Here is a 15,794-nt window from a genome sequence, read left to right on the forward strand (position 1 = left end):
GTGTCAGACATTCCGATATATAAAGCCGGGGCGAGATTATTTAAGGCTTTATAAACCATAAGCAGAATTTTAAAGTCAATTCTGAATGACACAGGTAACCAGTGTAGTGACATCAAAACTGGAGAAATGTGTTCGGATTTTTCTTTTCCTGGTAAGGATTCTAGCAGCTGCATTCTGCACTAGTTGCAAACGATTGATGTCTTTTTTGGGTAGTCCTGAGAGGAGTGCGTTACCGTAATCTAGCCGACTGAAAACAAACGCATGAACTAATTTCTCCGCATCTTTCGATGATATAAGAGGTCTAACTTTTGCTGTTTCTTAGGTGAAAAAATGCTGTCCTAGTGATCTGATTAATAGATAGATAGATAGATAGATAGATAGATAGATAGATATGCGATTTAAAACTCAGATTACAGTCAACAGTTACCCCTAAGCTTTTTACGTCCGATTTGACTTTTAATCCTAATGCATCCAGTTTATTTCTAATAGCCTCATTGTATCCATTATTGCCAATCAGTAAGATTTTGGTTTTCTCTTTATTTAACTTGAGTATGTTACTATTCATCCATTCAGAAATACAAGTCAGACATTTTGTTAGTGAATCAAGAGAATCGGGGTCATCAGGAGCTATTGATAAATACAGCTGTGTGTTATCAGGTCTGCCATTAGGGGGCAGCAAAGGGCCACTGGGTTGGCGCCCCCTGCTGGGCATCTCCAGTGAAGGGCTAGGCTGGTGACACTGGCATACTTATGGTGACACAATTCAGTTATTCAGAATCTCCACAAAGCGGACGTCACTGAGGGGGAGGAGGAAATGTCAGCCTTCTCTTGGTCCCTTTATGGCCATCTTCATCACACCCGGCGGGGATTTGAAGGAATGTGCCACCAAGCAGACAAACAAATGACAACTCTGTACTTCACGGTGACAGCCAACGTGGCTTCATGTGGAAAGGAGGACAATGGCAAAAGCAACGGGGAGGAGGTCCGTGGAATCGTCTCGTGTTACTCGAGGCCCGCCTCTGCCCCTCATTCACTTGGTTAAGAGCCACCGTCCTCAGGTCTGACGCACAGAATTGTGGGATTGTGTGGTGCCGGTTGACACAGCCGGCTGCATTAAGCATTCCCTTAACATAAAATAAACCTGTTGCAGTGACGTCACTATCCCATATTTGCATAAAGACCCGCCCCTTCCATTGCATTGTGGGAACTCCAGGTCTTTAGAAACTTTGAGGAATTTTGATGTTTTCACGAATCCCACGGCTCGCTGAGCATGCTGGGAAATCTTTCAAAGACCCCGTGGTGGAGTTCACCGTGCCGATTTCACTTGTGTTTGTCACACAAGGCTGGCGAGGCCAACAGACAGAAGACGCTTTCTTTCGAGTTCGACTTCACTGTGTCACCCCAGTGATCACTTTTGATCTTCCTGTCCTCAAACGCCACACGTGACGGCCATTTTGGGTCTCGCTGATTTTTACACATCATCAGTGATGTAACCCCAAGCTCATTGGGTGATTTAACGTCACACGCCCTGACCCAGGTGACCCAGCCAGGCCTCACCAGTCCCCTTATACGGTCCCCTAATGCCTCAGTGACGTCCCTCGTGGCTCCCTTGTCGTTCCGTCCCCGGATCCTCAGCTCAGTGACAGCCCTGCAGAGCGACTGGCTAGCAAATCCTCAGAAGCCGACCTCAATGGGCACCAACGGGTCTGCCATCACCTGTGAGCCCCTTTATCATGATGATGATAGCAGCTCCTTATCGTGTGGCGCACTTCACAATTACTACAACGAGGAAGGAACACCTCGCTGAATGCTGTTATGGCAGTCACCTAGGGAGCGGACATTACGGAGTTAAGAGACCCACCAGTGGGCCTTCTGGATTTAAAGTCGGGGGCTCAAATGCGAGTCCCGCCACCCACCACACGCCCACACTCGATGGAGAGTCGGGTGCTTCAGATGTCAGCTTCACTTTCAGCGTCTCAGGTGTGAATGTTCTCAACTTGTCACCCTGTATTGGACCTCCACAGACCCCCCCAGTAGAGGACCTTAAAATGACACTGTGTCACCTTGTACCTTCTAGGAGGAGCTCGGCCCACCGGTAAAAGAGGCAAATCTCCACAATACGCTCAACCTCACAACAGCATCAAGCACCACTCCACAGGCCGGGACTCCCCCTTGTCTCCCATTAGGGGGTCCACTGATGCAACCTTCAGCTCCTACTGCTCATTTTCATTACGAGGGTCTCATTTCCTTCACTGGCCTAAAACCCTTTGCCAGTTTATGTGATGACGGGTACATGTGGGCAGGGTTACTTGTGGACTCCACCCACATGTAGCCACAGCCCATCCTGCCAGCTGTGATGGCCTCGGAGTGCCCACCTGCTTCATCATTTAGGGACCAGTGCCAAAGTGCCCCCTGGAGGCAAACTGGAGTAATGGACCAAGAAGGTTAAAGAGCAGCGACTTCAAAGTCCTCACTGGGGGGGGGGTCTCAAATAAATGACACACCAAAACACCTGAAGGAGAAACTGGCCCACTGCTTTATTATTAATGAGTCCTCGTGTGGGGGTCTCACCTGCTACAATATCGTTTTAGTTTGACCTGGCGGGCCGCACATTTCACTGGAGCTGAAGAATTCATACATGAAACCCCTCAACTGTCGGCCTCCTCACCTGTGGGGGGGGGGCTCTTTGGACCCTGTTTAGGAGTGCAGTGAATGAGCTGCCCCCCCTCTGCTCGCTGTTCCTGTCATTTGGCACTCTGACATCTCGACCACCTTATCAGAGGGTCATTTGGGTCTGCTCTGTGCCACTGTCACAGATCCCCCCCCCCCCCCAGTTGACCAGCCAGGGTCAGGACTGTCCCCAAGGTGACACCACTTACTTCAGCACAGCCTGTGCTCATAACCTGGGAGGTGGAATTACAACATAAAGAAGGACCACCATGGGACAGAGGACCACCACCACCACCACCTTTACTTACAAGACAACACAGCAAGTAAACATCAGACCTGCTGAATCACAGGGAGACTGAAGGGGGCGCTCATTGCCCCTCACATACCCAGAGGGCGCCCCACCGTTAAGAGTGCTCAAACACCAAGGTTGGGGGGGGGGGGGTCGGATGGGCCACAGGGGTCACTCAGAGCTGTTGAATGATTCGAGAGAGTGGAGGAGCTGCCATCGACCGTGACCGAGGGGGACCCAACACAAGCGGGCAGTCGGCTCCCGTCAAGAAAGGGGGTCAAGTGGCAGGTGGCCAGCACCAGGAGTCCAGGACAGGATCTGACCAGGGGAGTATGCCAATCTCAGGACCCACTTGTGTGCCACCTCTGCCCAATCCTCCAATTATTGTAAAATGGCACTCTGGCTTTGAAAAGTCCCTGGCATGACGTGTCCACTAGGTTCACCTGAAGAGGCAGAGATGACATTCACCACCGAGGGGCTGGCACTGAAATGTCAAGGCTGCAGGCCAATGGGAACAAAAAGGCTACTCAGTGGACAGGCAGGGCAAGAGAGCAGCTAGCACATTGGCATAGAATGTCAAGAAGGGGGCACGGAGGACACAAGGCCCACTTATCCTCAGCAGCTGTGTGTGGGACATCTGAGGCAGGTGCTCACCATGGTGGGGCTTATCAAGAGGCAAACACCACTGTGCATGATTGGGTACCCTGTGGTCAGTCTCAAAAAGGCTCAGTCACAAGGCCACCATGGCACACTGGCAAAGCTGCCTCCCATCACAGATGTAAAAAGGCACAACAGAGCAGTTGGCACAGAAATCTGCAGGAAGCAATGGTGGGATATGTGGCGACAGAGCAAGGAATGATGGGATATGTGACTGGGTACTGATAGAAGGGTTACATGTGGCATATGATGAAGACCACTGGGTGACAACATAAGGGGTATGAGCTGAAGAAAGCAATGCATATGGGATATGTGGGTAAGCACTATATGACTGCTGCTCAACGGGTTGACAGGTATGTTGGGCAGACGGAGAGTGCCCAAGTGCACTGAGGAGGGAGCAGCTGCTCGCCCTCACTGGAACAATTTGGGCTTTGTGAGGTGGCAGAGGAATATAAAAACTGGAAAGGCCTTTGAGGTAAAGGTGGGCAGTGCCACCCAAGTCTGTGCTTCCTGAGCAGCCCGCAGATGTGTTTGTGCCCCATGAGGGACTGCGCCAAAGGCAGAGGCCCATGCCGAGAACAAGCAAACTGGTCCTTCAAGTGAATTCAGCACTGGTTTGACCCTTGCAGACTGGTCACTGTGGCTCACAGAAGTCCCAAAGGTCCCTGGCAGTTTCAATGGCAGACATGAGAAAGTCCCACGCTGGCACCCACAAGGGAATGCTGGGAAACTTCACAGTCTCTCCTTCAGACTCTTTGAGACCTCGGAGGGCTCTGGGTCTTGATGTCCGAGGGGTCCCGCTGTGCTTGTTTGTAAGTTCAGGGTCCTGCAGACAAACAACAACACCAAACAAGTGTGAGAGTGGGCTCAGTAACAAGCCACAGGACGGACATTCGTCAGTGCCCCCCCCAGTCTGCCCAAGTCCACTTCATTTTATTTTTCCAGTACGCTCAGTAACTCCCCAGTTCAGGCCCTGGTGCCCCCGGGTGGGCAGCTGTGCTTTGTGCTCTGCCGGTGTCCCAATGAATCAGTCATTTGCCCCCTCAAATTCATGGTTGGGGGGTTTCTTTAGCCACTTTCTGAAGGAGTAGCCGTTGCTTTAATCGACACCCTTAGCCGAACAACGAGAGGTAAAGGTGGCCAACGGTTGGCCCACTAACTCCATCACAGTTTATACTTGTGTGCTCACCATGCCAATGTCTGCCTCTGTGAGACGTCTGTGGTGGCTTAACCAGAGCTGAGGCAGCCAGTGTGTGACTGGGGGGGGCCAGGTGGTCTTTGAGTGTACCTCAGTTTAGCATACGCGGCACACACACCCCCCCCACACTGTCCCCATTTGTGCCAGTAGACCGCTGCCCTCAGTTTATCAGGGGTCACTGGGCTTGCATCACTTGGTGGTCTCCTGGGCACCATATTAATAATAATTAATGGAAGGGCAGGGCAGCGTCGTGCTCAGGGTGGTGGACTTCAAATCCCACCACTGCGTCCATCAAATGACAATAAAATGAATCTGTGGGGGGTCTCTGGAGTGGCCCCCTCTTGGAGGTGCGCTACGATGACGGCCCCGCAGTAAAACAGCCCGTGCATTACCTCATCACTTCTTGCTTTTCCTAGTGACAGACTTCTGTTGGCTGCCAGTTCCAGGGGCTGTGCCAGGGTGGCAATCGCTGCTGCCCAATGGTGGGTGCCATTGAGGAAGCCACCCGGCGAGGGACAGCCCGAGGGACGGTCTGGGACAAGAAGGGGAGGAACAGAACAGCACTGCAGTGGGGCTGACCACTGGGGTGGCCGTGAAGGTGACGATGACCATAGAATTTAAAAGGAAAAGCGGAGGGTTGGCACGTGCAGCACAAGACTGGTGAGAGGGTAAGCTATCTGTGAAAAGGCTGCAGAGGTGCAGATGGCCAGGACCTTCCACATCCCCCCAACATCAGTGCCCACCCTTGCCAATCCAATAACCATTTCAACAGACCCAGAGTGCCAGTGTGGGTGACAGGACCTCAACTGCTAAGCTTCTTGAAGGTCCAATCAGTTGGAACTTGGAGTCTGGGGGGGCTGCGACCTGAAACATATGAATGACTTCAAACGGATTCTATGAATGCCCAACAACCTCAAAAAGGGTCAACACCCCCCCCCCCTTCCCCCCGCTAACGGGAGTGCAAAATGCACAGCTGGGGGGGCCGTGGGCTCCAAATCCAGACCTGGAAATCTCAGCAGATGCAGTGAGCCGCCATCTTAAATACCCCCCCAACCCCCGTGGAAAATTCTGGGGGGCATATGGAGGAAAAGAGAAAAACTAATTTTGGCAGCAGAAATGTAAGAAATGGAACAAAGCGTCTCCAGGGGGCACAAAACTGCAGCCTGAAGCTCGGAGAGAGAGAGACCATCGCATCAAGACCCTCGGCCCAATCTGACGAGGACCCTTATACTTTGTCATAATTCAAACCCAGTCACTGGCCACAGGGTGGTTACGACCACTTGGGAAACCAGCAAAGACCCCGCGCCGTGGCGTTTGACACTTGAGCCAATTACAGCCTCAGCCCAGGGACACACGGTGACATCTGTCGTGACGACAGACACAGCCCTCAGTCCTGAGCTTTGGGGGGCTTCCCCATTCAGCTGTCACACGTCCCCCATCTTGAAAATGCAGCTGCGACCCCAAAAAGGTGGCATCACTTACTCGGTGCTTGATGTAGGGACAGATACGTGTCCCATCCAGGGTGACAATGTTCACAAAGATGACCCGAAACTTGGCAGGCAGGAAATAGAAATTAAACATCTGAGCAGGGGGCCACACACACCAGTCAGCCTTAAAGAAAGAAGGGAGATAAAGTTAGTGCTGAATTCAAGATGGCTGACAGGCCAGTCTCTGATCATGGACTCTGAAGACCCCCGTGTGTGCCACCACGCGGCCCTCCGGATCATGCCACGTGCTGCTTCACCATTCTCAGACCCCTCTTGTGAGGACATCATAAATCTACAATAAGCAAAGGGGGATCTACAGGTGACAAAAACAACACTGAGGAGGAGGAACCACGAGGCTGGGGGGACCCCAAATGAGTGGCCCAGGCAACTAATCAGACGCGTTTAGCACGGTGGCACACTGCAGGCCAGCACGGTGGCACTCGTTATTCTTCACCTATCCAGAGAGGTGTGGACACTCCACATCCTGCAGAATAGGACGGGATGCCCACAACCTTCCACGCTGGCAGAGGATGGCTCAGCTACATCCATCCATTATCCAACCCGCTATATCCTAACTACAGAGTCACGGGGGTCTGCTGGAGCCAATCCCAGCTAACACAGGACACAAGGCAGGAACAAATCTCGGGCAGGGCGCTAGCCCACCACAGGGCACACACCCACACACCAAGCACACACTAGGGACAATCTCGGATGGCCAATGCACCTAACCTGCATGTATTTGGACTGTGGGAGGAAACCCACAAAGACACAGGGAGAACATGCAAACGCCACACAAGGAGGACCCGGGAGGAGAACCGGGTCTCCTAACTGCGAGGCAGCAGCACTACCCACTGCGCCATCATGCTGCCCCATGGCTCAGCTCCCACTGTGAAAGTCGTCTAATGCAGGCTCACGGGGGCACCACTCACGCCAAGTGCCACCCACCAATTCTTTTACCTTGTAGAATTCCCAAAACTTGCAGACAAATTCATCCAGCCGTGGCTTTGCCGAGTGGCCTTCCAAAATGCCCATCCCTGAAAAGAAACAGAAAAAAGTAATCGGTGCCAGACTTGACAGTTTGTGACACACAGATGACAAATGGCTTTAGGAACATTGTGAGGCGGCAGATCCTGAGTGCTGTGATCTCTGGCTGGATTTTCTGGAGGTGCCATAAGGGTGGTGACTCTCACAGTTGCCTTTTCTCTACCACTGGCATGTGGCTGGTCATCACAGTACCCAGCTGTGCCACATTTGTACAGGGCACTCTTACCTCCTAACACCAGTTCTCTGCTGCATTTTAAGTCCCCTACTCCTGGGCACATCTGGAGGACTTCATAACCCCAAAGTGCCCGCTGGAATTGACTGGATGCACAGTCCCACTTACAGTCATGCCAACCAAAGAAGACAACTGCATCAGCACTCTAGCACTGTGGTGGCCTCTTATTGTCATGTGATGTCAGCAACCATACCACCTGCACTTCCCAAGAGGTCTCCCACCTGAAGCTAAGCACGCTTGGGCCCGGCCAGTACTTGGACTGGAGGCCACCTAGGAGAAGCTGAGGGTGCTGCTGGGCGAGGTGTTGGTGAGGCCAGCAGGGGGCACTTACCCTGTTGTCTGTATGTGGAACCCAATGTCCCAGTGCAGTGATGGGGACACTGTGAAATAAAATTAGATGAGACGTCCTGACTCTGTGGTCACTAATGGCCCCTTTGGCATCTTTCAAAAAGAGTAGGGGGTACCCTGATGTCCTGGCTAATTTGCCCACCACAGCTTGGTCATTCGGGCCCCTTAATCACTGCCTGTCTCTAAAAGTCTGTCTGTCTCTCTCACCTCTTTACCAACTAACAGCACAGTAATGGCTACCGTCGCACCACGCAGGTGGGTACTACACAATGGTAGTGGTACAAGTGCCACCCCCCCCCCCCCTCCATCTTCTGTCCATGTAAAGCACTTTGAGTAGCGAGAACATCATCAGGGTTATTAACTATTTACTGTTATTATTAATGATGTCCTAAAGACGTCTCCGCAGACAGATGGGTAGAATACCGCACTTCATGTGTCGGCCTGCCCTTTAAGACCACTGGCCAGCAGGATGTGCCAGTCCTGACTGCTGTGTGCATGAGGGGGCAGTGAACTAGTCGATCAGGCAGATATCACGGCCATATAATAAAATGATGCAATCTGATTGGTCAGTGGTGGCTTAGCGGTAAGAATGATGACACGACACTTTGGGGGTGCAAAGTTCAGTTCCAAATTTGAACTTTTTTTTTTTAATTTAATGGAGCATTTCAATGAGAACAAAGTGAATAAGTGAATTACCGAGTGACGTCAGGTCACTAAATACTGACGAGGTGCCTACAAAGACAGGTAATGGGGGCCCACCTACAATTGGGGTAGCAATTAGTTGTCAGTTATAATCATCAACATTAAAAGAAATAAACATTTGAAATGCATCAGTCTGTGTGTCATGAATGAATCGAATATACAAGTTTCACTTTTTGAATGGAATTACTGAAATAAATCAACTTTGTCACGATATTCTAATTTTATGACCAGCACCTGTACATTGGCTTTTCACTCAGTGCGAGGGCGCACATTCATCTCGGATTATTACATCCTGCTGGACTATCCACTGCACGGCTGCATTTGAAAAACCGACTTATCCCGGATGAGTTTCACCGGCATTAATGATTAGGAATCTGGTTGGAACAAAACCCAGCAGTCATAGGGGTTTCACCAGGACAAAGTTTGGGAAACACTGCTGAACAGACTAAACCGACTCAGGTGAGGAGTTGGGGGCGGGCAAAGTAGTTGCAGCTATTGATTATTCAGTGTTGTTTGCCTGGGTGTCTGATCTGCTCGACGGGATCAGAAATAAAAAAAAAACAATGTGAAGGCAATGTCACAGGCGTTCCCGTTGTATAGCGGGTCTACAGCTCTCCTTCAAAAGGCCACTTTTAAATAAATAATCACTGCGCTCACAGCGTAGCGAGGGGCGTGGAAGTGTGGCTGAAACGGTTTTCTGGGTGGAGTTGTGCTGCGGGCGTTTCTCCCCTGTGCAGTGTGCGAGTGAGAGAAAGCCGGTACGTTAGAGTGAGCGAGAGCAGGCTCGAAGGCAATATGTTCCTGTGGTATAGCGGGTCCATAGCACCCCTTCAAAAGGCCATTTTTAATCAGGCGACTGACAGTAGTGGAGTCAGGCACAGAGGTGGTCAGCTGCAGAGAGAGCGTCTCGACTTTCGCAGGGCTTGCATCGGTGAAGCAGATGAGACGCTAATGAAAAAGAGGCACAGGGCTTATTGGTTGTTAAAGACTGCTTCCTTCATTGTGTTTTAACCTCAGTTTTAAAGGACTGTTTTAAGGATCCCATGGGATACCCCTCACTAACTGTTTTACACGCTGCATATGGTGATTCACTTCCGCAAGAAACATGCCTCTATGAACAGTCAACGTGGCTCAGAGGTGCATGTGGACTCTACGACAGCTGAACATAAATGACGGTGTGTTTTCTGAGTCGTCGCGTCCGAGTTGGTGGGCGTGGCTCTGCGAATTGTCATTGTATCCAATGGTCTTAGAGTTGGTGGACGTGGCTCCGTCCTGCGTGTGCCATGGGTGTCTTACTTGTCGGCGGCTTAGTGAATTTTATATATATAATTACATAATTATAATTATATACAAATAATTAAACAGGCTGAAATCAAACAAATCACCAGGAGCAGATAAGATTTATACTTGAGTGTTTAAGGAGGCCAGTGAGTGCAGATATAAACCTTTGGCACCTATTTTTAGGAAGTCACTGTGCACTGAAGAGATTGTGAAGGACTGGAAAATGGCAAATATCATCCCATTATATAAAAAGGGTGACAGGGCAGATCAGAGCAACTACAGGCCAGTAAGCTTAACATGAAACATCACAGGAAAATTAATGGAAGGAATTATTAAGGAGTAGACAAAGAGCCCGTTTCGACAACGTAAGATGAAACGGGCGCGAGTGGAATAGTAATAAGTATAAGCACCACAAACCTGATATCGGTGTATTGAATGAATGCGTAATTAGGCCTGGAGCTGTAGTCGAAATCGCCTTTCAGGCCTCTATAGCTTTAATCAAAGTTGCCTTTCTCTTTGAATTTTCGCGGCTGTAAATCCACCGCCTGCCGCAATGTCGATCTCATAAGCTTTTTCGGGCAACTGCGCAGAAGGCGACTGCGCATTCGGCTTTGGACAGATGTGAGTGAGTGAGTGAGTGAGTGAGTGAGGAGACTGGCGAATTATATAGAAGATAAGATTGAGCAACACCTGGCAAGGACAGGACAGTCAGCGTGGGCTCAGAAGAGGGAGGTCGTGTTTGACTAACAGGCTGGAATTCTATGAGGAGGCAACAAAAGGATCCGAGCAGAGTGGAGCAGATGAGATTATTGATGAGGACTTTCAGAAAGCATTTGATAAGGTGACACCTGAGAGGGTGGGCATCAAACTAAAACAAGTGGCAGTTCAGGGTGATGTTTTTAGATGGGTGCAGCATTGGCTCAGACACAGGAAGCAGAGGGTGATGGTGCGAGGAACCTCATCAGAAGTGGCCAGTGTTAAAGAGTGGTGACCAGCAGGGGGCAGTGAGGGGGCTGCTGGTATTTTTAATATATATACTGTATAAATGATTTAGATAGGAATATAAGTAACAAGCTGGTCAAGTTGGCAGATGATATCAAGATAGGTGGATTAGCAGATAACTCGGAATCCGTTATATCATCAGAGAAGGACTTGGACAGCAGACAGGCTTTAATTTACTAGTTTCTCAAACCCCATCGTAACTAAAGTAGCACATTAAATGCTTTGTTTTTTTATTTGATCTTCTATGTGCTCTATGTGCCTGAATCACTACGTGCTCTTCCTCCGACAGGACACAGAATCCATTACGTTCGTAATATTACAGCTCTCTAAATAATTAAAATACTGACAAGTATACGTGATGATATTATCATGATGATATGAGTTAAAGCATGTTATTAAACATGGGAACACGGTGGCGCAGTGATTGTTCATGTCTTACAGCAAGAGGCTTGCTGCGCCATGCGCGACCTTCGATGAAATGCTTTATCACAGCAGTACTGTCTTTTTCAAACGTACTAACTCCCAATTCCTGTCCTTACTTTTCTTTCTCCAAATACCCAATCGCCACACAATCAGCTCTGTAATAGACGTTAAGCCATCTGTAAGCTTAGAACGCCAATTCTTCAAAACTTTTAAGGAACATCGAAATATCTTCGTAATGTTTAATTATTCTATCCATCTATCCTTCCAGCATGAAAATAGAGCGAGGCAGGAACAAACCGTGAACGAAGCTCAAGCTCGCTAGCGCTGTGGCACTGTGTAGTTAAAGTTTTATCTGTATAATATAATCGACATATTTTGCTGCATTTCATCTTACAAATGATATCGTCATCATATGTAAATACACGCTTTATAAAGTGGCTCAGGATGTGAAATATTATAACTGTATCATAAGTACAATTACCTCACGGTAACTTGCAAGTACAAAGAGTTCTACAAGGAGCACTTGAGGCACCGTCGTGGATGTGGATCAAAGACAGACAGACAGAAACTTTATTAATCCCAAGGGGAAATTCACAAAAGAAAGGGTAACCACACAGGAAAAGTAGCACTGCTTTAACGCTGGGTGCCGCCAGTCTGCAAAACCGAGTGGAGAACTTGCATACGACAGAGTATGAGGTACCGTGGAAAAGTGCGTGGCTTTACACCAAGTGCAGGTTTTATACATCACGATTTGAGCGTGGAAACATTCTTATGCAACATTTCTGTGCGTACGCACCTTTTAAAAATGAGGCCCCTGGAGTCCTGGGTGCAGTTTGGGTCTCCATAAAGACAAAGCAGCACTAGAGAAGGTCCAGAACAGAACAACTGGGCCGATTCAGGGCTACAAGGGGTGAGTTATGAGGAAATATTACAAGAGCTGAGCCTTGTGAAGAGGAGACCTGACTGAAGTGTTTAAAATGATGAAGGGCATTAGTCCAGTGGATAGAGACGGTGGCATTAAAAAGAGTTCACCAAGAACACGGAGACACCATTGCGAACTTGTGAAGGGGAAATTTTGCAGGCACATGGAGTAAGAGACCAAGTAGTGTAGTAGACAGTAAGACTTTAGGGACTTTCAAAGCTCAACTTGATGTTTCTTTAGGAAGAATTAAGAGGACAGACTGGCGAGCTTTGTGGGGTAGAATGGCCTGCTCTCGACCAGATTGTTCTAATAATGAGGAGGCGGCAAAAACAACTAAAAACATCTGACAATGAGGACCAAGTCTTGAAAATATAGAGACTAACATAGATAGGACAGTGCTACATGTGGACAAAGGGAACAGCACTTATGCTGGGAGACAGGAAGTGACCTCCGACAAGGACTCAGGAGTTTACGGTGACACAAAGAGTTTAAAAAGGCAAAATCATACTAACTGTTTAACAGAAACTGAGGGACGTAAGAAGCCAACTGCAGGTGGCACTAGCGAGATGCTGTCTGCAGTCTGCACAGAGTTCAGCTCACTTGTTGGCCTTCTTAATGGCGTCTGAGCATCGTGTCTCTTAAAAAAGAGCAGCAGTCCCAGCACAGACCCCTAAGGGACGCCACTGTCAACATCCCCCAAACCTGAGATGGTTCTTCTCCCATGACCCTTTGCTTTCTGTGTTTGAGCCAATCTTGCACTCACCTACACACTGTGCCCTGAACGAGGCCCCCCTTTGTTTATGTGATGCCTCATCAAAAGCCTCCTGAAGATCAGACAAATACAGCGCATGCCAAGGATGTGGCAACAGAAGGACAGTAGAGGGCGAGTGAACGTCACCAAGGAGTTTCACTGCTTCTCCGGCCCCTAATACGATGAGGCAGTGCCAAGTGGTCACGTGAGATAGCTGTTTGAATGACACGTAGTGCGAGCGATCACAAGTGAGACCTTTTCAGTGATATCTGCCTGTTTGTCCACAGGGCAGAGACAGCAGTTCACATCTGGGAGTCAACAGCAGCTCAACGTGAAATCACCAACTACGAGGTGGGCTTCACCTCACGGGTCTCCGTTTAAAGTGGCACACTCTCACTAAAGTGTTCGGCGTAAGTGGCAGACGTCACGCTGCTGTCGGCCGTTTCATTTACGGTCAGTGAAGAAACGGCCAGAAAAATCAGGCAGACCATTCTCAATAAACCTTATGCTGACCCCCCCCCCCCCCCTTTCTGTTCACAAGGCATTAGATCCAGTTATACTTTATTATACTAGACCCCTTGGGGAAATGAAAATTTTTACAGAACCTCAAGAAAATAAAACATAGGACATATTTAACATACATAAATCAAACGTTCTGGTGGTTAGGGTTAAAGTCACAGTTAGGGAGAAGATCTGGACCTCAGGACTCTGAGCTGCACGTTTGGGACTGAAACAAACAACGACTTACCCACAAAGTACCAGCCGCCAAAGGTAGGTGATGCCACCAGCTGGTCTATTAAGACTTTCTTGGTGACCACTGCTAAGGTCTTCCCGGTGTACATGCGGTCCAGCCAAGAGTACCAGAAGTGCAGCACTGGCCCCATGGAACATCCGATGGCAAACATCCGCCCTGCCAGAACAACAAAAGAAAATGAATGTTTGCAGGATGTATAAACTATGCGCCAACACCATGACAGTCCTGGGCAGAGGAGGCAGAAAGAAGAAGGGCGGCTCAGGGCTCACCAATATTCCAAGCACTCCGACAGACCTGATCCACATGGCACTATCACCTTGGGTTATCACAGAGTTACTTCTTGTTGTGCCCTTTCGCGGACTGGCACCACAGCTGTCTCATGCCCAATGCTCCTTAACTGGTTTTAGTGGGTTTTGTCTTGTGTGTTAATCATTGTTTTCAAAAAATAACCAAACAAATATGAAATTAACTCGTCTGCTGAGGGGTATCCAGTGATCTCACTGAAGCCTTCTTTACAGCTGGCGTTTACATCTGTCAGCCTTGAGCCCATCTGTTTCAATGTCCACCTTCCACCTTTGTTTATCACCCAAACCCTTCTATCCTGGGCCCTCCTGAACATTTAGCCCGTCTTGACTTTTCCCAAGCAGAGGCCATGAGTCCACCGGGGACTCCAGGGTGTCCTTTGTCACTACACACCCCCAGGGCAGCATTTCAGCGTTACGCCCATTATGGTAAACTTCACGGGCCCAGAATCACCTAACCGAGGGACACCTGCAAATGTACGCGGCCTGTCAGCAGCAGCCGTGCTGTTGTCCCGTGACCAGTGAAAATGTCACACGCGCCTGGCACACGTATGTCACTCTCTCTGTAGCTACATAGGATGTCTATACACTTAAGTGTCACTGGGGTACATCGGTGGGTCGCTGCCTGACAGCTGCTCATACCATACCGTGGCCGGTTGTTTTTCTCCCCTCATGAGAGTTCTGCGCAACAGGGAGTGCAAACTTCTCGTTTTCCCAGTCAGCACACTGGACTTCTAGTCGTTGTCACCACAGAGCTGCGAGGCCGTGTGCCCCCTCCGATAAGCCCACCTTGCCACCTCACTCCGAATGCACGTATTTTTTTTCGGCTTGTTTTTACTCGCTACGGGGCCTTTCGTCCGTCGCCTTAATGCCCCGTGTGGCCCCGCGCTCCTTTGTAATCTCGCGCGTGATTCGGGGCTTCGACCGAGACCCCCTCGTAACGGAACTCACCGGTGCGGGCCCAGCTCCTAGGCTTCCCGGGCAGTTTCCTCCTCTCTAGGGTTTGCTGAATGATGTCCCCCGTGGCCAGGATCGCTCCGCAGCTCACGGTGTTGGTCACAAGCAGGAGACGCCCATTGAGAAGGGGCTTCCAGCAGCCGGAGAGCCGCATCAAGAGCTGTTTACCCCCTGGGAGCAGCATGGCTCCAAACCACCTCCTCACCTCACAGCCGACAGTTGCACTGAACGCGGAACACAAGGAGACCCGCCCCTAGTCAAAGGCAGTGACGTCATCAAAGCCCAGAACCGGACGGAGCGCCTTTAGGGCCAAAAGGCATCTGTATCGTGCGCGCTCAAATAATGGCAGGTACATATACATTTGATTTATATAGCGCCCTTCCCTTGCTGAAAGCGCTTCACAAAGATTCAAAATGAACAACAAGACATATGCAACACTGGATACAAAATAATATCTGCATCAAACACTAAGTAAAGATAAAAACGGGAAGCACAATGCTTTGAATTAGACAATAGAATAAAAATACAAAGTTATACACCACTTGACAAGAAAACCCTGAACACAAACACAAACCACCTGGACAAACAAGGAGGATCCACTGAAGGGGGCTCAGATCGTCAGGTCAGTTCATTGTCTTCCTGCACAAACGAGTCTGACGTTGTTTAATGAAAGTGAATTGGGTCGGCTCTCCGGGTCACGTGCACCTTGACGTCACTCGGCTGCTCACGAGTGTCTTGTTTAGCCTTTCGGTGAAATGAATTGGAAACTGTGGGG

The 15,794-nt window shown here is 49.5% G+C and overlaps 1 protein-coding gene across 1 annotated transcript; it reads right to left on the bottom strand.

Moving 5' to 3' along the window:
• Positions 1 to 2,951: 2,951 nt before the first annotated feature.
• On the bottom strand, positions 2,952 to 15,239 carry mpv17l2 (MPV17 mitochondrial inner membrane protein like 2). Its single transcript, XM_028816689.2, has 5 exons — positions 15,014 to 15,239; positions 13,755 to 13,916; positions 7,259 to 7,335; positions 6,297 to 6,425; positions 2,952 to 4,442 (listed from the first exon to the last, which is right to left on the bottom strand). The coding sequence occupies exons 1-5, from the start codon at positions 15,201 to 15,203 to the stop codon at positions 4,251 to 4,253; spliced, it is 750 nt and encodes a 249-aa protein (XP_028672522.2). The 5' UTR covers positions 15,204 to 15,239; the 3' UTR covers positions 2,952 to 4,250.
• Positions 15,240 to 15,794: the final 555 nt, after the last annotated feature.

This window comes from Erpetoichthys calabaricus, chromosome 12 (assembly GCF_900747795.2).
Source record: "Erpetoichthys calabaricus chromosome 12, fErpCal1.3, whole genome shotgun sequence".
Taxonomy (NCBI): domain Eukaryota; kingdom Metazoa; phylum Chordata; class Cladistia; order Polypteriformes; family Polypteridae; genus Erpetoichthys; species Erpetoichthys calabaricus.